Here is a 26,431-nt window from a genome sequence, read left to right on the forward strand (position 1 = left end):
AGCTCATGATAGAAGTCCAGAAATATCGGGATTATATGTTTATTGTACTAAATTCAACTTTCTTTTCTGTGATTAGTAACTTTCATGAAAACAGAAAATTTTGTATCTAGATGTCACAAAAAAGGAAACAAAGATGAACAAAATGATTTTGGTTTTCTGCATAACAAGATTAAGGTTTTTTCAAAAATACTATTGCCACACATAAGACAAATCAAAAAGATTGAGTGGATTATGCGTAGTTTTGCTGTGAAGTAAAAAAAGGTAGTATAAATACATAAATAACTGTAGCACTATTTTTTTAGTGTATCGTTATTTTAATAATAAATTATGGTTGCGTTTTACGTAGCGGAAAGCAAGGAAGTTCATTCCGTACTGTGTGATGACGGAGAAAATATCTCTCACCTTTGGTGAGTGATTGCTTGTATTTCAAGGTGTTAAAAAAAGACAGGCAAAAGTAAAAGTTGGGTGACAAACGGAGTGGAAATCGCCAAGGCGGCGACTTTTCGTCCGATATCCATCGCCAAGATAGAAGAGGAGAGGATTCAGAAGCATTAAACGTGTTTGGGGCATTGGGTCGCGGACACTTACTGCTGTGGATGATTGCCAGTTGCTGACACATTCATTGGAGGTTTTGAGTCATGGAAAACACGCTACAGAACGCAGGTGAGTCAGATTAAAAGGTATTTCCTCTAAATTGTTTTTCATTGTAAATGAATTTTTTGAAATGTATTGATCAATTTATTCTGTTTTTTTCATAGAGAGAACTAGTCTAGACACATAACATTTTTAATTTTGATGATTTTACGGCTATTATTTTTTTATCTTAATTAATGTCAAGTAAACATCAGTGGGGAAAAAATAAAAGTGGATTTTTTCCCCTTACTTTTCCAGATAGCAATTTATGTGATGCTAATTTCTTAAATTTCTGATTTACTTTGTATCTTTATAAAAGTCACATCTTAAGATTCGTTTTTCTGAATATATCATTTTAACAGACAAAATTAAATTCATAATTTTTAAACAAGGTTTTTATGTATTAAAAAGAGGTTTACATTTGTAAATATGATTTATTTTCAAATTTAATAAAATTTAAATTATTTTTCGAAAAAAGATATTTTAGGATGAGCAATGGAACTATGTGCTTAATGAAATATTTGGAAGGGCGGATGATTGAAACACTGATGAATAATGGGTAAAATTTGTGTTAGTTTCCTTGTTGTTGTTCAAATTCGACATACTTTCAAATGCTGTTTTATAATCGTTTTTTAACTACCATTTGATGAAAATTTCCAATTCAATCATGGCTAGCAGCAGTGTTTTCATCATTATAGTGTGCATATTTATTTTTATTATTTTTTATTTACGGATATCGGTGTTTAGGATAACTGATTTGGCAGTATTTTTTAAAACTGGAATTTTTGTGGTATTTTGATCAAATATTAATCGTCTGCAAGACTGTAAATTATTTAAAAGATTTTTACAGTTGTAACACATTGCGTAATACAGATTTGTTTCTTAAATATTACTCTAAGTTTTCATTTTACAAGGCGTAATTTATCAAGCAGTTACCTTTGTTCTCTTCACATACTAAAAGCAAATGTTAAAAAATTGCATTTTTTATAGCAAATTCAAAAACAAAATTGGTCATTTTAATCAAAAATATTTTACACATTTTAATCATTAAAGAAAGTTTCTGTACTTTTAAATAGACCCAAACTTTGCTTATCTTTATTTCGCGAAAATTAAAGGGTAGTTGTGGTGTATTTATTTATCGCAAAGCACACTAGGGCTATCTGCCTAAGGGAAGGGATGCCTTCGTGGAGGACGTTTTAAGGGAAACTGGCTCGTATACACGTTACACATGGGGAAAAGCACGAAAACACCCATGCAGCTAAGCCCGTTCGTGGGATTCGAACCTCGGACCGAACTACCAGTGTTCAACGACTTTACCACTCTGCCGCTGGTGGGATGAAAATTTAAGGGAATGTTGAATGCAAGTTAACAATATCATGTTTTACATAACGATAGTTTGCGTTTACTCAGAAAATACTATACGAGTTAACACGGAACATCTGGACTATGTTTTAGCTTGAATTATTAATCCTTTCAAGGAATAATGATGTATAACTGACATGTTTTTTAAAGTATATTTATCGATGCATAGGACCTGACGTTTCAACTACACGATTTCATTAGCATTTGAAGACTAAATACCAAATATTGTAATCAAATGTAAATCAAAGTGATGTAAACGTAATTTTTAATATATAGATTATTTTAATATATAAATAATTGGTACTTACGTATTAACGCAACCAGGCCAAAATTCGCATAAATTGCGAAATTTGGCGACCCTACTTACGGCAACCCTACGTGTTATAGGTAGTTTTGTAAAAAGAGCATGTGGAGATTCACAAAATTTTCCTGCATTTTCGTGCAAATTTTTGTAATTTATGAGAAAATAGCAGTGTACATGGATAAAGTCAAGAGTGTGCGCAATGCCATTTTTGTGCAATTCTGGGATGTTTTTTAAGTAAAAATAAGTCGACGTGTACATGGTTATGGCGAGTACGGTTTTCAATCAGTTGCTAAAAGCAATAGCCAAAAGATTTCCGCCGAAAAAATAATTCTGCAACTTATTCAAATTCGAAACCGGAAGGGTTTAATTGCTATTTTATATTTTAAAACAAAATAATATAAAAAACTGTATTAAAAATTATCTGTAATTAATAAATGTACATTTTCTTTCTATTCATACTTTTTTACTTACAAATAGCGCCAACCTGGTTGCGATAATACGTAAGTACCAAATAATTTTTAAGATCAGTGAAGTTACGGTACATAAATGATATATAACATAAAATATTAGATTTGCTCTTAGTGCATTGTATTTTGAAACAGGTTGCTGTATAAATCGCTCAGTGGATTTATTATTTCTAATTCCCATATTATGCTGACTTAGGTTTTCTTGGACCTAAGCTCGCGCTAACCACTAAGCTGACTTGGCACGAACAAAGCAACAAATTCCAAGGGGCTGGCTTGTCTCCAACAGTAGCATTAAACTCTTTTGATACGGATACGCTTGCCACAGTCGTCCTAATGTTTTAATCCGATATTTGAATCCCTTGTTAGCATTTAACAACTTCAAGTTCCATGTCTTGTTAATGTCGTTGCACTGGTGTTCATCTAGTGCCTGAATTTAATTTTTTTAAATATGCCAAATGATATATTAAGTCGTATAAAGATTTTTGAAATCTATTAGTGGCTAAAATCCCTGAACACTAGCAGCCCGTCCTTTGTTCTCTCTCCTCCTTGTAGCGAAGATGTTATCTCCAAAAGAGTTTTGCGATTTTCACCCTAAGTAATATGAACAGAGCCAGATTTAGACTTGATAAGGCCTTAAGCCAGCTAAAAAGTTCTCAACCTACCTTTTGACTACCTAATGCTAAGGAGCCCTAAACGTTCATCTAGGGACTGTTTGTTAAGTCGGTAGAACTAAAATAAGGTCTCTCTGCTAGAGAATTTATACTGGGTAACGCTTACGATCTAAACAAAAACTGAAAACCTTTATTACCACCACTACTAAGTACTACTACTACCACCACTCTTGAATAAATCTCAGATTGCATAAATTTACGAGTGTTGGAGAAAAACTCAATCAGGATGTTGGGTTTTAATTTTTGAATTTAATAATTAAAAATATCTTGTTTCTTTGCCTACCACCTATTTTTCTCTTGCGTACCACCGGTTGAGAATTCCTGACCTAAGCTATTCGAGATATGGGTCCCTTTATTTTAATACTATTTATACTATATTAATTTTGGGAAAGGCCTTGAGCTATAGCTTGTGTAGCTTATACGTAAATCCGGCTCTGAATATGAAAGAAGCTTTTCCGAAAAATAATCCTCCACGAAAGCGTCCTTTCTTTGGCCAAGTATCTGTCTCGTATTTTGCGTTAATTAAATCAACCAGATAACAATTTGAAAACTTGTTAAAAAATGAATAATGAAATTTCTAATTCTTTCAGTGACTAAAAAATATCAAAATGTCTCTGAAATTCTAAAATTAACCTTTCTCTATTCAAATTTTGTTTTTGATAAAAGCAAAGTAACTCTTCGAAGAAATGTTTTTGAGGGATATATTGCTTATGAACTTTCAGAATATTCAAAATAATAAGAAAAGGTTTACATATATTTTATTTTGTAGTTACGGCTAAAATGAATAACAGTTTAAAGCTCTGTTTAACTTTATGTCTGGCATGGGAAGTGTACAAACCATTTTTTATTCATAGTTTTTAACACAACAGCATCAGTGCAGTTTAAAAGCGTCAGAACTGCATTTTCCGCCGTTTCCAACAATTACGTTCTCAATAAACCGAAAGTCTAATGAAACATCAAATGCATAATTAATAGCCTGTATGATAATGACTTGTAGATGAACTTGCAATTTTCTCATCTGAAGGAACATCTAAATTATGCCCCACACAATAACATGCTTCAAAAATTATTTTGAAATTTGATGAAATGCTTTTCCGTTTGCATTTTTTCTTTCATAATTAAATTTACTCCGTGATTTAAGCTATTCATATTATTTGTAAAATAAAGTTTTTACTCAAGTTAAAATATTCTTTATAAATTGTTAAAGACTTAACTTGCATTTAAACTTATTTACTAAAACTTCTGTAAAGTATTTATGCTTTATATTATGTTCGCAGATTTTTAGTACAAATGTCCGAACTCTATTTAATATATTTTAATGTTTAAGGATAACATTAAGAGATAGCTATTTAAGCATTTAAATTGTTTTTCATGTATCTGTAGTTAGAATTGCTTAAGATATTATTAGTTTCTGTGAGAAACAAAATTATCTGAAAGCAAGGAACCCAAGAAGTTGATAGACTTAAATTGGTTATTTCCGGTTATTAATTAAAAACATTGTTCTCAGTTCACGAACTTGTAAAGGCAAGTGCCAAACTAAAATCTCAGAATATACGTTTAAGAGTAGAATCTAGCGCTTGATTATGAAATTCTGGGATACTTGTTGCAGGGTTATTTCAGGGATTCTCAACGAACATTTTCCTTATCTTTATTAGAAAGAGAACGAGTAATATCAGGATGATTTTGAGCCCTTAAAATCGTGCCTTTCTAAGCTTAGACTTTGTGGGTCTAAACACTAGTGAATCTCTAGTAGAATTCATATTTTTATGAAAAAAAGAATATGATTGAGTAACATTAGGATGATTTTGAGCTCTTAAAATCGTGCCTCTCTAACCTCAGACATTGTGCATCTAGACTAAGGTGACCAGACGTCCCGCTTTTGGCGGGACAGTCCCGAATTTTAACAATTTGTTCCGCGTCCCACTACGTTTTAAAATAGTCCGGATTTTTGGAAAGAATGCACGACAAGCTAGGGAACGGCGGGAGAATACGGTTTTGGGTGGCCATGTGGCTACTTCGCCAGGATATGAGTCTTATAATTGTTTTGTTAATTTTATAATGTTAAATTTTAATAATAAAAAATAATTGTTGGCAACTGATTATCGAGAACTGCTTATCAAAGTTCGCATTGTTGATCAGTTGTTAGAATTCAATAACCATTGTTTGGACTTTTTGGCATTGGCAATGGCGAAAACATTTTGTAACTGTCTCTCAGACGATACACATCGCACTGCGTGCTAGTGCTAGTTAAACAAGTGATGTCAACAAATCAGCTATTCAGATGATTTAGATACGTAATTTATCTCATAAACGCATACATTTTCTTGAATTTAGCAGGTCAGTACTTTACTCTTAATATTTATATTTTATAGTGGCGCGAAGAGGTCTAGCGTCGGCCTTGAAAGTGACGCTTACAACTTACGTTACGGCAAATTCAGAGGAAAAATAATACAAAATATGATAATGTAATTATATGCCTACTTACTGTGTTTTTAAGCAATATATATATAGATAAAAATTTTATAATATAGTTTATAAATTTATAATAAATTACTTCTTTAGATTTTTAACATAATGAGTAAGAACAGAAGAAGCAAATTCAAAGATGATCTAAGAAGTGAATTTTCTTTTGTTAAAAAAAACAAAATCGATTACATGGTAAAATGTGAGAAATGTAATGGTGAATTTTCTATTTCGCCCGGCTGGAAGAATGATATTTCAAAGCACTCGAGGACAAAGGATATTTAAATACTATTGCTTCTTCCTCCAAAATGCAGGAAATCTTTGAAAAACAATTTATGGAGACGAAGAAAAGAAATTAGCAGTAGCAGAAGGACTTATGTCTTTTCATGCTAATAATCACAAACATTCCTTAAGATCTCTTGTATCACAAGTTGTCCAAACTTTATTCAACAAAACAAAAAAAAAAAAAAAAAAAAAAACGACAGCAATCTACTAAGAATTCACTCAAATGCGAAATATGCCAAAATATAAAATAATACTATACGTAATTTTTTAATGTAATATATTTGTAAATTGTACTTATGTTGAAGTTTAAAAAATACATTACAATACTATTTTTTCGTTCTATGTAAATGTTTGTGTATGTAATGTTCTAGCCCATAGAGACCAAATGTTTAATCAAGAATTCCTCCCCTGTAAATGGTGTTCCGCTTTACCAATGTTAAAATTTGGTCACCTTAATCTAGGCGCTAATCGGTCCATAGAGTTCGAGTTTGAATTAAACCTTTCAGATAACCATTACGCTTGTTTATTTCTTTCAAATACCAAAAATCGTTTGACAAAATGTGATTAAACACGCCAATGTGAACTGTTTGCGCAGACGATATATTTGCGGTGGCGGGAAGCGTTCGTTAAACCGATATGTATGTATGTATGTATATGTATGTATGCATCTATCTATATGTATAATTTATTTACTAAATAAATATTGATTATATTATCTCCTAATATTAATTTTAGTAGAATATATAATATAAATAAAATGTATGTACAAAGCACACGAAATGTTGTTTATTTATAATTTAAATATAAGAACATATAACATAATGTCATAAATTACATAACATTCGCTTGAAAAGTTTACTTTTACGTAGTTTTAACTTTCCATATCATGGCTATACCAGCGGTTTAACTTGCTTACTTGTAAACAGAATTTGCTTTATCAAATTCGCGCTCGAAGCTCTTTCTGACCTTGGATTGCGTGAGGAGGAAGTGCTTCCCGGCATACCAGCGCAAGATCGATTCCAGACTTTAAGGGTTTGGGAGAAGTCCAAAATACAAATTTCCCCCCTTTCTTTTCACCACGACATGTAATTTTGTATTATTATGGAATTTTACGATAAATTTACCTATCCGCTTTCTGTCATCAGTTCCAATGCTTTTGCATCATAAAAATTTATGAAATATAGAAATCAAAGGCGCAGAATGAGTTTTTAGAAAGTATTTAATACTGTAATCCTGTTACCTTCTCCTTGGCGGCTGAATTGGTGGAATTAATTACTTGATTTAGGTCAATATTTGTTCTTTACGTGAAATCACTTTTCCCTGGGAAAATGAATTTGTCTTAACTGGATATATTATTTGGAATATAATTGTTGTTTTCTAGTATGATATTAAAATTGGTACAAGTGATTCATAAAAATTATTTTTAATTGAAGAAAAATAATATCTATATATCATTTTTCATAGAAGAAAAATATATATACATCAAAATCGAACATTATATGAACAAGGACACTGATATCATGGATAAAGTTAGGGAAAGATCTGCGGTTAAATGTTTCATATGATTTTTTTTTTTTTAAATTTCCAAGGAGACAAACACGGGGTTCTCCTCCAGTGTTTCGATCCTAATAAATTTATGAAATCACAAAGACTATATGCAATAATGATATTCATCAAAATGCGTACTTCTTTCCATTGCGTAAAAACAACTACGTAGGATTTAAATAGATACATAAAGTTATAATTTAATCCATTTATTTATGGCTTGACAGGAAATTCTGATTATACGAGTACCATACCCAAGAGTTATTTAGAAGTATTTAAATACCAAAGTTTATGGAAATGTGAAAACGTCTTAATAATGTGAAATTTTAGTGCGCGCATGCACTTTTTGCATGAAGGTAATGATTTTCTATTTTTAACAACGGTAACAGTTCAGTGTCAAGAGTTCATTTTGAACCCTTATTCCAAAAGATTAAGAGAAGTGCTTTTCCTCATTATGAATCCCTCACGTGATTGTAAATGATTAAACAAACAAACAAACCAAAGAAAAAAAAACTCGAACACTATTTTTTATCTGAACCTTATTTTAGTAAAAAATCTGTCACAGAAAATTCTTACGCACTTTCATGTTTCTATGGGAATCTATTTCGCACAGAATTGCACAAATTTATTAATTTATTTATTCAGTTTCTATCTATAGACAATTTAGATAAATTCGGAAGAAATTAGGAACTGTATTTTACAGTTGTACACTGCTTCAATATCACAGATTCGGCGTCAAAGAATTGATTTTTGAATAGATTTTGTAATTTTCCCCATCTGTAACACGAATATGAGCTATAACTTCCATAAAAAAATTCTCCAAAAATATCCTTAACCCTTTCCGGCACGCTACCTTTTAAAGTCGAAGTTTGATAAAAAAAAAAAAAAAAAAGAGAGAGAGAAAGGTAGGCAGTCTAATTAGGCCTAGAGGAGTACACAAGTAAAATTTTGTGAAGATGGCACTTATCGTTTTAATTCTGTGGGTGTGCCCAAAGTGGCACACTGATTGAATAGAACTTCGAAATGAGTGCTGAAACGAGCATTGTTGTCAACGAACTGACCGATGAGATGCGGAAAAACAAAGTATACAGACTCTCGGTTGTCTTCGATTGTCGGTGAGCCCGTTCTGGGCACACCTAGGGTTCGCCGTTTGATTTTAGGCAAGATTTCAAGGTAAAAATTTAAAACTAATATAGAATAAGGAGATTAGCATACAGCCAAAAAAATAACATAGATATTTCTTTTCAAACAATTCCTTTCATACCCTAAAAAAATCTGAAAGATTTCTTTGAAAAATGAGGGTCTTAAAAAACTAAACATGCCTAAAATAATATGGACTGGCTTGTGTTGAGCTGCCATCTACTATAAATAAAGAAGGTTCAGAGTAACCTATATTTCCTTTTTCATTCAGTGCGTACAGAAGGAAGTTTTTAGGTGTGTCTACACCGGACACACTGAGCCGCAAAGGGTTAACGCGGGCTGATTTTTGCCTTAATGCGAATAGCTCGCTTCGTTTGCTTTAATCAATTAACCATTCTGGGATCATGTCCCGAAATTATCAGTCTTGCTAAAACAAATAAATGTAGTTGAGTTACAATAATTAAAAAGAGCTGAGGATGAAATTAGCAGTCTTGTCTATTTAGTAATTAAATGTAATTAGTTTGTCGGCTTGTTTTAGTTCTGTGATTATTTCGTCATTCTGTATCGAAATAGATAATGAAAACGAGAAGGGTTGAATTATTTGATTATGGCATGTGACAGACTTTTCTAATAAAACCTGGCCGTTACTTAAATGCTAATCAATAGCTGAATCTGTTTAAAACCTTAAACCTAGGCTCGAATGCAGACAAGCGTTGTGCTGAGCTAAGCTGTTCATCAACGTCAAAGGTGAGAAAATTAATTTCTTGTTTCAGCAAGTTTTTTTTTTTTTTTTTTTTTTTTTAATTTTTAAATGTATCTGTAAAACTGCCAGATGTGTAGTTTTTCCTGTAATCTAATCAGTCAATTAGCGTAATTTAATATTTTTTATCGTTTACAAATACTGTAACAAACATTTCGCACACATATTGCTTTAACGCTTCTTAGTGAAGATGAAAGGAAGTTTAAAATATGATAAATTTGCTGTCATGGATTTTCAATAATTAAGTGAAAAAAGGAAACATAAGTTTCAAAATATCTTCTTCAGCTCGAAATTAAGCTGTGGAAAATCTGTGTTGCATTATTTTAAAATTTCCATTTATAACTAACGTTAAATAGGGATACCTTTTTCTTAATCCTGAATCCCAGTTAATGATCTAGTCACGCAGAGTTTGTGATTACCTGGTATGCAACATAATTAAGAGCAGCATTTCAGGCATTTTTCCTTTTGGAAAGAGAACATACCCGTAAAACTTTAAGCGACATGTGGCTGATACTGTACTTTCTGTTCAGCCAGCCTCAGTCACTGGTGTTTGCCGATATACAGTTTTAAAAAATTATATTCTTCTATCAAATACTACGCAGATCTCCGGCCGCCATATCGGTGAAATCGAATATCGCGGGCGTTTATATGTGTTTAGCATAGGGAGACAAAATAGACTTGGTGCTTAGTGTGTTATTTAAACAACTATCCACTTAAAACTGGAATAGTAAAGTTGAAAAAATATATACTTCTCTCTAAATCGCCGTAAACTGTATGAGCAGCAAGTTTATTCGCAGAAATTACATATCAGAAACGAAGAACAGAATTAATTTATACCTAATTAAATATTTTTCGTTATTCTGCATACTTGTTTGGAATAATTAATAATTTCTTCACAAAATAAAAGGCGCCTTTGAATATCAAGGTAGGCTGAAATAATGCAACGTCATCAAGTAGATTAGCAATTTTTCTGCAAACCTTTTAATGATCTGTGGCTAGGCTTTTGCGATTCAAATGATATTCGCGGAAAATGGGAAACAGGAATGCAACCAGAACCGTTATTGATTTAATTTCGGCAGTATATAAAGCCAGACTTTTGAAATTCGACTTTTTGTTTCACCGAATACACATTTTTAATTCTACTTGCCTTCGGATAATCTGCAAACGAGCAACCAAACTTTTTCTGATGCATACATGAGTCCCACCAGTGGCTGAGTGGTAAAGACCGCTGAATGCTGGTATTTCAATGCGTGTCCGAACTCGACGGAAAGGGCTGGCAGCATGGTCGATTTTTTTCCTCATGTGCGATACGAATACGAGCCGGTTTTTATTAGAACGTCCACCACGAATGCATTCCTTCCCTTAAGTAGATAGCACTCGTGTCTTTTGCCATATTTAAATAACCCAATCTGATGCAAACCTGTAAGGAAATAAAATTAAACTTTCTGATATCAATAATTCGGATTATAAATATTAGTTTATTTAGCAGATAATGGACAAAAATAAGATTTTTTGTCTTATGGAGGTCATATACTATACTCACACGGCTGTTAAAAGCATTGACGAATTGAAGAATGTCGTATTTACTTTAAATCAGACCTACTCGAATATAAGGACAAATTTTTAAGAGTTAAAATTTGGAAGAAAATATTGGGGAATATTTTGTAATGAAATTTCAATAATTCTGAGAGAACCTAAAGTCAACCAACCAACTGCGAACAGAAACGAAGACACAAGATAATTTAAACATAGTTCTCTATACGAGGTCATTTGTAACTTCATACGAAGACCGGTTTAAAACATACTGTGGGTAAAAAAAAGTATTTGCACACCTACATTTTTGTTTGCAATTCATAAAAAGAAGCATTGAGAAATAAAAAAATTGTATTGCCAAATCAGAATAAGTTCAATCATCCAAAACAAACAGAAAAATTACAATAATATAAATAACATTGCTTTTTTTGTAACAAAATTAAAATATCTCGTATCAAAAATGTATTTGCACACCTGCATGAATACAAAAGAAAAAAATATATAAGCAAATTTCAAATAACTAATATTTAGTAAGCATTCCTTTAGCATCTGTTACTGCTTGTAATCTTGCTGGCATTGATTTAATTAAATTTTCTGTAACAGTAGGGTCAGTATTCGATCATTCTTCAATAAGGGCTTGTTTAAAGGCAGATTTGCTTGGAATCTTCCTTTTTCTTATTTTTAAATCCAAAGAATTCCACAAATTTCCCAAAGGATTTAAGTCTGGTGATTGTGGTGGAGTGGCAAGTTTTCTGGGTACATTATAAAGCAACGACATACGTGTTATACCGGCAGTGTGCTTGGGATCGTTGTCTTGCTGAAAATAGTACGAATTACTGATACCCAATTTTATTGCACTTTGTGGCAAGTTATCTCGCAACACATCAATATAGGTTCGAGCTGTCATATTCCCATCAACGAAACAAAAATTACCAACTCCTTTGCTAGCCATGCACCCCGAAATGATAACAGAACCTCCTCCATGTTTAACTGTAGGTAACACATTTTTGGTATGAAAAGCAGTACAAGGTTTTCTCCAAACTAATTTCCTGCCATCTGATTTAAAGATATTGAACTTACTCTCGTCGGAGAATATGATATTTTTCCAGAAATCAATTGGCATATTGATATATTCCTTAGCGAATTCAAGTCTCTTCAGTCTATTTGGTTCAGTTATGAGAGGTTTTTTCCTTGGAGATCTCGCATAAATATGTGCATCGTGCAGGACATTTCGAACACTTTGGGCACAGATTTGAACTCCAGATGTTGACGCGAAATCATTGGCTAAATAATTGCACTAACAAATGGATTGTTCGATGCTTCTCTTATGATTTTTCGCTTTATTCGCAGTGAAAGTTTCTTTGGGCGTTCAGAGCGCAAGTTATTTGATGTAGATCCTCTTTCTTTATGACGCTTTATAATATACCGAACAGTAGAGAAGCAAACATTTACTTTTTTACCCATTTCTTGATAACTTTCACGTAGAGAAACAATTTTTTCTCGCAACGAAATCGGCAATTCAGATTTCTTAGGTGCCATTACAATTTGAAATCGACAATCAACTGATAACGTTTCAATAACACATCCTTTTATAGTCGTCTTACGTATGTTATTTACTGCGGGATGACTGTCAAATAATAGCATAAAAATGCAAATTTGCTAAAGTTGAGTTGAGTGTGCAAATACGTTTTTGACATAAGCTATTTTAATATTGTTGCAAAAAAAAATTTTTTATTAATATTATTGTATTTTTTGTAATTAATTTAAATAAATAAGCTTATTCTATTTTTAAAGGCCAATTTTTATATTTCTTAATGCATTTTCTTATAAATTGTGAACAAAAATGTATGTGTGGAAATACTTTTTGTACCCACTGTATTACTGCTCAAATGAGTATAAAAAATGTGTTGCCAGTATTTACTACAAGTAATAGTAGTCAAACTGTTATGGACTATTTTGACATAATTATATTTCAAATTATCTTTAACAATAATTGAGAATAAAACAGATACCAAATGAGGGATGATGCCCCTTAGAAATTTAAAATACCCATCTGAATTCAGTTTCTCGTAAAATATTTTTTACACTTTATAAAAGTATTGGATTGTAATATCCGCGGTTTAAATTCGAGCTTGGCTTTTCCTGATGCCTGCGTCATTCGCCGTTATGACGCAATCTTTCCTCCTCTTCTGTATGTATGTTTGTATGTATGTATATGCTATGCTTCTCCTGTGCATACACTGTCAATGTCCATCTAACTAATTAAAATGCTGATTGTTATAGTCCGTCTGGGCCCATTTTTCTTCAAAATGTTTAAAAGACATTTAATGCTAATGAAAACTCTGTGGGTGGCTTTGAGCAGCCAAGTTCCCTAATAATCCTTTTTCAATGATTATTTTTGACATTTTTGTCAGGATTTAAATACGATCCTATGAAGATGATTAGAATCATAAATATAATATTTTTAACAGGAAGTTCGTAATCAGTAATAAGAATAAAACATAGTGCTTCTTTAAAATTTAACTACTGAATTCGTAAAATATTACTGAATTGAGAAACTTTAGCTTCACTCATTATAAAGGGACGTCTGAAAGTCATACCCTTTTTATAATAAGAAAGAAAAAATTAGCGATCAAGTGTAAAAGTGCATAGTGGTGGGTAGTTCAACTTGGATTCAAATCGCGAGACACGGGAAATTTTTGTTTTTCTCGATGTGTACCGTATATACGAGCCAGTTTTTCTTTGAGTCGGTTATTAAGGCATCCTTCCCCTTAAGCAGATAGCCCTTGTCTGCTTTATAATCAAATTAAACCAAAGCAAGGTGTTAATAGTTAGTCGGTTATTTTTTCTAGTCTAAATTTTTATTGTGGGTCTAGAGCTTTTGTTACTAATTAAAACCCAAGAAAAGCTTGAAATCTTTATCTTACTATTATAGAAATGGTTTAAAGAAAATCTTTGACATCATTAGTGAATATTTTGTATTTTTTTACCGCAATTTTATGAATTATGCTTGAAAGAAAATTTTTTAAATCAATGGAGTGTGTGGTTTTCAAGGAAAACCACGCAAAACGTTATACAAATCAAAGAATTGAAGAAATAATCGGCCCACAAACCAGATTCGAACAATGAATGAACACATTTAATTGGTGTAACTTCGGGATCGTTCGTCATTATATTAACATAGCTGTTAAGTGCAAAAGAATTATTGTCGTGTAAAATTAGAAAAAATGAATTTGAAATAACACAGTGCAGTTTTAACTCTATGCAATACATGTTGAGCTATTATTGGAGGTGATATGTATACTGAAGCTGAGAGAAAAATCTTTAAGCTTTTTTTTCAATCGAAGATGCTTTAGATATCATACTTAGTCGTATTTTATCCATTTAAAAATATTAAATTTGGCTATTCAAATGACTATTTTTCGTCTAATAAGGAAATTCGTATTTTTTAAAATATTTCTGTAAAGAAGTAGTATGTTGGAGGTAGAGTGTCTATATTAAAGCCTCCAAGGACTGAAAGTAATACAGCTTTTATAAATTTTATGCTGAGAGCTAAAGAATGAAAGGGAATTGATTCTGAAATTCTATATGGAGCTGATTTATGTGAAGTAAGTATGCAGTGACAAAAACGAAATTACCCCTGAGACTAGAAAACATAATACTAGCGGAAAAAAATCATATCTTTGATCTCGGTGTATATTTGGTTTTGTCTACTGATTATATGAAGAGAGAAAAATTTTTTATTTTACTTAAACCGTGCTTTTAACTCGAAAGTTTCTTTTAAAGTCAGTGACAAAACTTGGAAACACTTTTAAAATTTGCAAACGTAATATTTATTTTCGGTAAATTAGGTTACAGGTGACATCGCATCTGTGTGTTTATGTGCAAAGCTTTTTCTGACCCGTCTGCTTTGTATGATTTCGATTTCGTTTCGAATGGAAACTGAGAAACCTTTGAGTAAATTTTCAAAAATTGTGTCATTTGTGATTCGGTAAACTCAAAATTTACCCATAACTTGACGAGATTGATAAAAGAAAAAACTAATAGATGCTAACATTTTAGTATCCTTAAATACAATTTGTTATTTGTGAATTTTTGCGATGTGCTGTATATTTAAATATGTTCCCGTGTCTCAAAATTATTAGAAGAAAGACATCTCTGACAAACTTATTTTGTGCGTTTAATACTTGTTTTAAAATAATTCTGTCCTTTTTTTTTTAAGACAGTACAAGTTCGAATACCTTATAACAGTACATTGAAATTGTGCGCCCGACATACTTTGTAATTGAGCATGGATACCTCTCCAGAAAATCGCGGAAGAATACACACTAAAAATGTTTCAATATAATAATATATGCAGCAACAGTCCCTGTTGGCCACCGTTAAATTAAATACGCTTTATACCTCTATTGTTTTCGGAAGTAGTCTTATTTTTTAATTCAAATATAAAAAAATTTAAAAAATCTGAAAGGTTTCAGATTTTAAATTACGTCCAAAAGGACGTTTTTAAATATTTTTTGTGCTACCTTTATTTATTAAATATCATGTTCTTTGCACTTAAACCATAAAATTCAGTTCAAGAGCAATATTGCAAAATAACTTTAAATTGATCGTATCTTTAGAATTTCCGATAGTTTCACGCGCTGGAGATATTTTTTTCTGTACAACGTTGCCATTGCTCGCTTTGAAATGCTTGAGTTTGTTAATCAAAAATTCGTTAAAGTTTTGCAAAATATGAAATCGTTAATAAAACAAATTCCAAATCTGGGCTTCCAGATGCCCATATTCGCAGTAGAATTACGTCATTCAAAGTTGGATGGCTTTTATCACAATGCAAGAAACATATATACATTTATGCAGATTCTTCATTATTTTAATTTCTTCAAATATAATACAGGGCGTTAATATTTGGTGGCAACAGTTTGAAAAGTGAAACGGACATTCAGAGTGATTCGACGCAAAATCGCAAAACGAAAACAATTTTTTTCCTTGTCTATTAACGTAACTAACATAAAAAGAAATATTTATGTTTGGAAAACTTTTACCGCAGTCAAAATGAACTGATGATGAAAGTATGGCTCTTGGCTAGAAGTATCCGGCTAGCGCGTTATTTTTCTAAATAAAACTGTTCCGGACATGCTGTTCGGTAACAGATAATATCCAAAATTTCTTTCGGCTCCTTTTTCTGTAATGAAAGGAACGGCAAAAATCCTAAATAATTGGAAATTATTTATAGAATTAGAGCCGTCATCTTGTCTTTTTCCCTGTGGAATTTTATGGTTATACTGTTCGATATCACACAGTTCTTTGATGAGGAATGAGTGCTCTCTGGATTAATTTTCATCAAGCTTTCAAGACTTGTTAATAATGAAATAATACGTAAGATGCTAAATGCCTGAAATGCATTGGCTACCTGAATCAATTACTCTGACATATATGGATTTATGAATTAGTATAGACTGACTAATAATTAAGCAACCATTTTTGCTTTAGAGAATATTTAGCCGAGCATTAGAAAACATTATGAAAGAAAACTAGATAAAACAAGATTTTCTGAAACGTTAACTACCTCAAGCTACTAAAGTGAACAGAAGCTAAAGGATAAAAGTGAAATTCGTTTATTTACTTTGAAATTAAATATCATGCATCATATTATTTTCGAAAGTATACTTCATGAAGTATGTATTGAAATATAAAATGTAATCTATTGCTGATGCAATTTTTCTGTAATTATGGAAAGGTTATTTTTTTACATGTAGCAAACAGAAACTAAGCACGTAAAGAACTGGAAATTATCATACGTCGAATTTTGCTTTTCAGTTTTTTTTAGATAGTAGTTGCTTTTTTTGGATCATGATATTTCGTTGTTCCTTTTTAGAAAAGATTATCATCCTCGTTATTATCTGGTGACTGATAATTTTATCTCGTTCGGAAGTTAAAACTAAACAAATTCCTTTGAGGGAAGCATTATGAAAGAAATGGGTAGATCAAGCATGTTTTATGACTTAATAATGGAATTTTTCAGTATTTTCTTGCGACTTGGCTGTGTGCTGCTTTCAGCTGCGTGCTTCATAAGCTGTGTGCTGTTTTCAGCTATGTGTTTCTTGTCTATGAAAGTGTACGAACTACTACTTTTAGGTTTTAGTCTTTACGTTCAGTTGGGTGATAAACTGATTAATGCTTTTAGTTCTTTTTTCACACTGGATGATTTTGACTTTGGTTATGAATATGTGGTTACAACGCCAGGTAAGTATGCATTTTGTCATTCGTTTGTATGTATTGTATGAAAATCTAAAATGCTAAATCAGTGTAACCATTTATTATCTGAGTATTTAATTCCATCAGAATAATTAAAACATCTTTGTTAAGAAATTGAGTAGTACAGCTTTTGAAACTGAAAATGTTTCTGTCAATCTTTCGAAGCATTAGCCCACCAGTGCTGAGAATTTAGATCTGATAAATTACGGCAAAACTCGCTATTCGCATAATAGGAAGGATGCCATCATGGATGATGATTGAAAAGAATGGTGCTTTACCGTTATCAAAGGCCGACTGGTTGAAGTCAAGAAATACTATTTGTTTCTATCGACGGTTGAACTGATTCTGCATTTTCATTGGATTTATATAGTTTTTAACCCTTCCCTGAGTAACGAGGCACATTAGCCCCCAAAATTGCTGAACACTGGCGGTTTAGATTAGGTTCGATTCCAAGCAAACGGGCTGGTTGCAGAGCGTTTTCGTGGTTTTCCTCTTGTATAACATGGATTTGCATTTATATAATTATGTAGTTTTATCTGCAAAATCGAATAAAGCCTATGATATGAATCAGAAGCCTGGTCTCTACTGGAAAGGCAGTCGTAGCGACGTAGGCTATTCCCATCCACTGCTTGGTATTGAATATTCTCCCCTTTTGACCTCTTCTTAATCAATACCTCTCTTAATAATAGCTTATGTATTTCCAAAGAATTGTCAATAGCTTTTTCAATTTGCTTTAGTCGGTTAGTGTTTGGGAGCTATACCTGTTCGATCTTAAATGAAGTTTCTGTTGCTTCCAACACTTTTCCCTTATCTGTGTAACATGGATAGAAGCCAGGTTCCTTTAGAAAGTTCTCCACTATGGCATCCTTCCCCTTAGGCAGATAGCCTTAGCCTGCTTTGCCATAGTCAAAGAAAACAAACTAAAATCTCGCGAGTAACATAAATATGGTCCGGCTTTGATTACAAACCTTTCAATGAAGATATTTTTCAATTTAAGCAGCCATTGTATATACTTTACCATAACCAAATCCAAATTTATACCCTTTTTTGATATTTTATTTGTATTTCTTTTAATTCTAACATTTTACCTAAACTGAACGCTATAGATTCAGATTTGAGTTCATTAGCTTAAAACTCTTCCTTGACAACATTTGCCTAATGTTCGGGCATTCAAACTAGACTATCTAATTGTACTTTACTCTCGATTAACTATTTAAAAATCCAATACTATGTTGTCATTAAAGAATTTATAGATGAAGTATGCTAAAAGTACCATATTTCATGTATGCTGACTAGGTTACCTAAGTGTACTTTACTGTCAAAAAATGTCTCCAAAAATAGGGATTATTAATAATTAAAGAGTTTATATATATGAAATAACTTAGAAATACTCTACTTTATGTATGCATACCTGGAATGACCGACGGAAATTTTATTAATTGGTAGCTTATTGGAAAGCACTGACTAGAACTGAAACAAAAGATAGTGTTCTTGTATGTTAGCCGATAACCATTTACTGTAATACTAAGCGTTATCCACATTGCATCAAAAACTCGAGTAAATAAGTTTATCACAACAAATCTGTTATCATTTAGTAGAAGGTACTTGTTTTCAGGTTTTTGTTTTGCTTCAATGAATGGAATTATGCCAAGAAATATACCAGTGTTAATGCTACAAATATTTAACAGAGTTTGTTAATATGATTTTAATGATAACCTTCGCTGAAAGCGGCTCTAGGTGACTTAATGAAAGTACCACAAGAGACTGATATTTATATCTTTAGATCGAATTTCTACGATGGACAGTTCACCACAGACCGAAGACTTAAGCTTTGAAGAACTGCTAGCTTTCTCCGACTACATTTTCCTGGAAACAGAGCACACTGGCTTAGTTTTCATGTATTTTCCAAACGCAGAGCTCTTTTTACTGGTTCACGAATGCATTTTCTTTAAGCGGAATACACACTGTGTGTTCTTCTTAATTGATAGCCTAATTTATCACTTCTGCTGAAACATGGCTGCATTAACTGTGTGGGTGTTGTAGTGTTTCCCTATGTGTACTGCAGATATAATCAAATTCTCTTAAAAAAATTCCTTAAAAACTGGCCACATCCCTTAATTGGTTAATAAGAACGCTTGGTTCTTATTAATCAATTATTCTGCTTTAAGTTCAATATTGAACCCTTATTGTGCGCTTGATAATTATGCCATTATGCTAATTTTCTGAAAAACAACCAGTTTATGGTGTATTGTCTTTTTGATCTAATGTGAGTATTTTCAAAGTTTTCTATGTGTATTGATATCCATATAACCACTAAAGAGTTCTATAACTGTATTTTACGTCTGCCTCCTACAACAACACTGCTTTTTTCTGTATGCTTATCGAACACATTAATTTTTCTTCTTTAATTCGAGGATCCGCCTTTTGATCTATCAACTGCAGCTTCATATAATTTTTCTTTCTAGCTCTTTGTCTTTAAGTACTTGTCTTGGACTATACATTTTTCATAATTATTTTGCTTTTACTTTCATCTGCTGAACTATATGTATGAGCGTTTTCTGGCTACTATTAAAAAACACTATTCCTTATATTTCTGGTTCAAAATTTTGTCGCTCCACGTTATCGTAATAATTTTGCTAGCACAGTGAATATTTATAATTAAAAGTGTTAACATTAACTCCAAATAAGTTTTCAAAAAAGCTATTTGGAGCATGCTATCCTATAATGGAAAACATACTTTTTTTTTCTTCAAACTTGATCAGACATTATTTTCGAGAACACTAAATGAAAGCTCTTTTTAAAAACCATCTACTTCTGTTTCTTCTATTTAATTTGCCGACAAGATAATGCAGTAGAACGCTGGTAGTTGCACAGTTCAATTTCTGCAGAACAGTTTTTCTGACTTGACAAAGATTTTTTCCATTTTCGATTCTACGATTTAAAATATGCGAAAGTGCCAAATTTTGTAAAAATTACACAAGTTTTAAAAACATAAGCTCTTAAATTTTAGCTCCTGAATGTTAATTGAATTTGGTATATGTTTAGTAGTATCTCTTTGTCTATTAAGCTTAATTGATACCTTCTTTCACAGTTCGACATTTAGGTTCAATTCAAATAAAATTCGCTGACATTTTCTAATTTCTTTTAAAATTTGTATTTTTTATCATTTTTATAAGTTTTTCGAAAAACATTTTGAATTATAAACTATAAAATTTTTACCATGACCTTTTAAGGTCATGGTAAAAATAAGTCCACTTTAGTAGATGTATTGCTAGTAGATGTATTTCTGGGCATATTTGAAAACAAATTAAATTCAGAATTTGCAAAGATATACGTGAATTTATATATTGGCGAGTTCTGAAATTTGGCATATTTAGTATAAGCGATAATAACGCCAAGGAATGAATTTGAAGGAATGAATATTGCACCTTTGCTTCCGCTTGCGCACAGTGAGAAACGAGATAGGAAAATAAGTTACTGTAAATCAAGAATATCGCTAAGCGAATTATTCTTGGCAGAAAAAGACAAACTTTGCGTCAAAATACCTATGTTATAAAGATATATATAAATCTAAAATATATCCTAAGTCCCACTTTGGAGACCTGAAAAAGAGCATGTTTTATTTTGGCAATCGGTCCAGTGGACCGGAAGATGTTGGGGAAATTGTCCTTTTGTGTGTGTGTGAGTATGTGAGTAAATACTGTTGAATGGAAAGCAATCATTTTAGTAAATTCCAGTTTTTCATTTCAGCAAAATTTTAAATAGCGTTTTGACAAATTGGTTTCCAAGAAATAGTAGCTTCTTCAAGAAACTGCTAAGGATTTCACAAAAAATAGTTCAGTATAAATTAATCATTTAAATGTAGGACACCTTATCATGTGTAATGTTTATGTATGGATGCTCCCAAGATGTAAAAGTTATTCCAAGCTTTCCAAAAGAGTAAATAGATTTAGAAAGGTTGATGTATAGATAGAAAAGTTTCAGCTGTAGCGCTTCATCGATTTCAGTGTGTTAACATTTGTCATTTTGATGGATTATCTATCCGCCAAAATGATAAATATTTCTCTGTGGTATTAATAAATACGTTATGATCACTCTTAGCTTTACAGTTAAATCTACTTGCAAAAAGCTCAAATAAAAATCAAATTCCTGTACCGAAATAAATTTAATATATGAAGTAGTTACATAAATAGTTTTAATTTAAAAGGATTTTTCAACCGTCAGTATGTGCACTTTTAATACGGAAGTTCAATATATTTGTACATCGAAATAGATCAGATGCAAAATGGTGAAGCCTGAGGCAGTGTAATGCATACTAGAAGAGAGATGAGTTAGTATAGAATTAAATTTGCTTTTGAAGAAGGATACATATCTATTCATCCCGAAATCGATGCAGTTTTATTCAGAATCAATGTCAGCCTGGTATTACTTTTTTTAATCTATTTTAAACAAAGCTATATACCGTGATCGACATAAGTGAAAGCACACTTTGCATTTTCTCAAAAAATGCGGGAAAATCTGTAAATTTCATTATCTTTATCAAAACATTTATCATTTATATAATCTTTGGAATGTTATAAAGGTCACTACAAAATGTAAAATTAAATTTAATGAACTTCAGTTTATTTTTATAACATTCAAGCCATCAAAATGAACAAAAGTAAAATCATAGTGACGAAAATTATCAGAACAAATTTTAATTTTGTGGTTAGTTCTTTGTTTTTGATAAGACTTGAACTTATTTTGCAAGGAATTCAACAAGATTTTCGTTGTTTCAGATGACATTTTGCCTCATTTCTTCTGGCAGAAGTCTTTTCATATAGTCCACACTCAGTACATCGTGTTTGCTTACCCTGTTGTCAAGTTCTTTCCATAAATGTTCGATGGGATTTAAGTCCGGGGATAGAGCTAGGTGACTGAGAATGTAGGGTGCATGATAAGAGCATCCATAGATAAACAGCATATGCCGTATATCTGGGATCATAGTCCTGTTGAAAGTAGCATGAATGAGGTTTGAAACTTTGTTGAAAACTGCATTTCAGAATATTCAAATCATGCCGGTCCATTGTGCCAATAATGAATTCAAGATTACAAATACCTCCACTTGACATGTAGTCACATACCATCATCACAATTTTGCGCTCATCTTTTACTTCAACACGGTTTCCTTAAAGCTCGGTTTTGAGTTGCCTCCAAATTAAATTTTCTCCATTGCAACGAATTAAACATTGTTTACTTTTAGCAAGAAAAGAATACATTCGACCAAAATACACCATTCTTAGTCAAATGCTCCTTTACAATAGGGAGTATTCCTGTATTCCTTTTCTTTCAGCCCAACCAATGGCCGAGCGGTAAAAACTCTGTCTAGTAGTTCGGTCCGGGGCTCAACTCTCGGCGAATGGGGTGGCTGTATGGGCGTTCCCGTGGTCTTTCCCATGTGTAGCGTGTGTACGAGTCAGTTTCCTTTAGAAAGTCCTAAACGAAGTCATCCCTTCTCATAGACAGATAATCCTCGACTGTCTGGCATTAATGAAGATAAAGTAAACCAAACATTTTCTTTCGACGGGTTTGATATGGTTCTTTTACGGCTACTTTAGATTTATAACCAGTCCATTCAAGAGTTCTGCGGATAGTTTTTGGATGCATGACTTTGTTAGTCTTCCTTGAATTTTATTACAAAAGCGAAGAAATTTTTCGTTTCATTTTAATAAAATCTTGACAACTTTTCGCTACGAGTTAACTTTTGACGGTCACTTCCTGGTGCATTTATCACACCGCCAGACGATTTGAAAATTTTTTCACACACCTTACTGTATATCGACTCATTCATTATTTCACTAGTTTCTTTCAGTGATTTATTCTGATTGTATAAATAGGTTTATTTTTCTTTTTTGAATGGCAGTTTTCATACACTCTCTAGCCATTTCAAAATTGCAACGAACTCAGAAATTGTTTATCGTTCCGCGCTACTACAGGTAAAATAATCTATTACCTGTCTTATATCACTGATTGATATGTACAGAATAACGCAATATGGCTTAATATGCATAAAATTTAATACTGTGCTTTCACTTTTGTCCTTCATTTTCATGGATGGAAAATTTTCATATACTTTTGAAGGTTTATTAATTTTAATTTAACATTTTGTGGTTATCTTTATAATACTCTAAAATTATATAAAATGTTTTGATAAAAAAATGAATTTTACAATTTTCTCCCATTTTTTGAGAAATTTCGAAGTGTGCTATCAATTATATCCATCGCTGTACTTAGCGCTTGATGAATTTAGCACAGTAGTTAGCGGTCTTCATAGTGACGCCTTACTTCCTGCAAATAAGGACGTTTTAACGCGATGTTGCTGTAACAGCAATTTCATATATTCTCATATATGGTGACATTTTGTACCAGTCGTTGTAATGGAATTGTCACTGTAATAAGTGGTCGTTATAAAGAGCGTCGACTAGGGTATTTCCTTGCCATCAATCTAAAGACAAACATCAGTGATGATAATCAAGGTAATGCATTTTTTGTACCCTGAACTAGCTTGTGTTAGAAACTATTCTGCAGGCGTCACTGGCAAAATTCCTGATTTTTTGCAGTTCTATTTGCAAATGTTACCTTCAAATTCTTTTCGGAGATAACAGACCTAATGTTTAAAACACTTAACTGTGTACTGAAAGCGTATTTAAAGATAAAGTAATTTGGCAGCTTTTCGGTGTCTAAAAACATTGTAAATGGAGAGAGATTTGTGAAAATACAATTTTAATGCAGATTCATTTCGTAGAATGTGGCATGTATTCTGTTCGCGGGATTATTTTGCGCTTTAAGTGTATTCGTGCTTTCAGAATAATTTCGCTAAATAATCTAATTTAACAATCATTTCTGCAAATGACTTCTGTTTAGCGTTTTATCATCGTGGATAAAATTGTATATGAGATTCTGTAGTGCTGGATTCACAGGTATGCAGGGATAAAAGTTTAAAAGGTAATAAGTTGGTAGACATAATAGCAAAAGCTGCTGTTGAAATGTCCAGTCTTTTCATTCCTTCCAGAGATGTCAACATTGTCTTCAAGAAGATCCTCTATAAGCGACAGTGACTCTGGAACGTTCAGCTGTTTGTTGAAAGAGTAATTATGTTTTTTCGGCGATTCGCATTTTAATAAATTGTCCTTATTTTAACGGACTTCGTGAAAAATATTAGTAGTCGTAAGGTAACTCTTCTTCGTCTGATCTGATAAACATTAATTCTAATATATTTCGATATATATTTCTATATTTAAGAGATACTGGTTTTTGCATTCACTCTGAAATAGTTTTAATGTAGTTTGATGTATTTTAAATGTATCATATGAGTTATATATGAGTTTCACTTCTTTGACATCGGAATTAATTTTGAAGATTCATGGGTTTCTTTATCACACATTGTAATCAGGGGATTATACAAGCTATCCATAATTTAATCACTGGATAGCAAAACTAAATTGAAACGTAATTTTACAAAGAAACAAGAAATAATTTATATCCATATAATCTTTAGTTTGAGGAATTTTGTTTGTTGTAATTTTTAGGAATCGCGACGGGGAGCTTTGTTTACAGACAAAATGGCGTAATCTATTAAAAGATGGTTAAAGTAATTTCGGAACACCAGGCATGTTTTTGTATAAAGGAAGTGCAGGTAGGCCAAGCGTCAGTAGTGAAAATGTTTTCGCCACTTAAGATCTGTTTTTGGGCAGTCCAAGTAAATCCATTTGCCGTGCCAACCTGCAAACACTTGCATTCCAAGGTCGACCATTCAGTTCTTATGAATGGTTATTATCGACTAGGTGTAAATTGCATACTTGTCATTAGATCAAACCTAATGATCTGTCGAAGGAATTTTCTGTATACATTCTTGACCGAATCAGTAATGATGATAAAATTCTTCAGAATATCTTATTTTAAAGCAACATTTCATATTTGAGGAGAGGTTAACCGACATAACTTCAAGATTTGGGTGTAGGAAAACTAGCATTTTGTAAAGGAAATTGAGTGATGCAGCTCTTAAGTTAATATTTGATGAGTATTAACTCATAACAAAGTGATTGGTCCCTTTTCTAAGAGTCGTCAATTAAATAGGATAATTACTTAGATATGCTGAGATTGTTTTCCTAATCGCAATTAAAAGAAATGCTGCCAAACTTTTCTGTTTTGCAACAGGATGTTTCTTGACGAAGCATTCCCTTCAAATTCCCCAGATTGTTATAGTTTTACGATTGTTGGATTGGTAGAGGTGGACCAGTTTCATGGCCATTTTATTCTCCGGATTCTATTTTACTACTTTTTCTGGGGACAGCTGCAGACATTCACAGCATCAAAGAATTAAAAGGTCGAATCACCACAGAAGCAGCTACTGTGACTTCGCAAATGCTTAATAACGTGTGAAGGGAAATCGAGAAGACTGTGTATCCTGCGAACATCTAATGGTGCTCATATTGAAGTGTATTTATGTAGTATTTACTTTAAAAAAACACGCGTTAGAGCATATTCAAAGCATAATTACTGCTTAATTTTTACTAATATTAAATAAAGGAAATAAAAGAATAAAAAGTTAATAATTCCACTGGTAATCTCATGGTGAAATGAAGTCCGACAATCCGAGAGGGATCATATAACGATGGCTAATACTCAATTCTAAGAAATGTATTCAAAGGGACGTTTTCCCTAATATGGCATAGACAAGCATCGTCCGCTTGTACCACAAGGAACTTGAGCCTCCACGGAAACCATCTGTTCTCGTCAACTCTTGGATGATCTGCAAGCCGTCTGCTTGTCTCCGTTTCGTTCCACGTCTGGAAGCTGTCTGGGGCTGTTTCGATTGCTCCGCTGCGATGACGCTACCTCGCTAGGTATTCGCTAAGTCAGCATCGGTCATCGATGATCTCCACATTTATATAAAATTCTTTTAATTGCTAAATAAAGCTGTCTTTCCCCATCTGTCTCGTATTCTGTGTTAGTTAAAACATGTCTTTAT

General features: G+C 32.3%; 1 protein-coding gene across 5 annotated transcripts in view; it reads left to right on the forward strand.

The window, feature by feature from the left end:
• Positions 1-507: 507 nt before the first annotated feature.
• LOC118200486 (Golgi-associated plant pathogenesis-related protein 1-like) overlaps positions 508-26,431 on the forward strand; it is a 110,779-nt gene continuing 84,855 nt past the window's right edge. For 2 of the 5 annotated variants that reach the window (XM_035372438.2, XM_035372439.2), the window contains exon 1: positions 17,127-17,409. In XM_035372438.2, the coding sequence (XP_035228329.2) occupies positions 17,133-17,409 (277 nt within the window). In that variant the 5' untranslated portion in view covers positions 17,127-17,132. Of the gene's footprint in view, positions 681-17,126; positions 17,410-26,431 lie in introns of those variants that run through there. The other 3 variants (XM_035372440.2, XM_085816804.1, XM_085816805.1) reach the window with 3 other exon arrangements.

This window comes from Stegodyphus dumicola, chromosome 5 (genome assembly GCF_044657685.1).
Source record: "Stegodyphus dumicola isolate Sdum_Otavi_A_Nest chromosome 5, ASM4465768v1".
Taxonomy (NCBI): Eukaryota; Metazoa; Arthropoda; class Arachnida; order Araneae; family Eresidae; genus Stegodyphus; species Stegodyphus dumicola.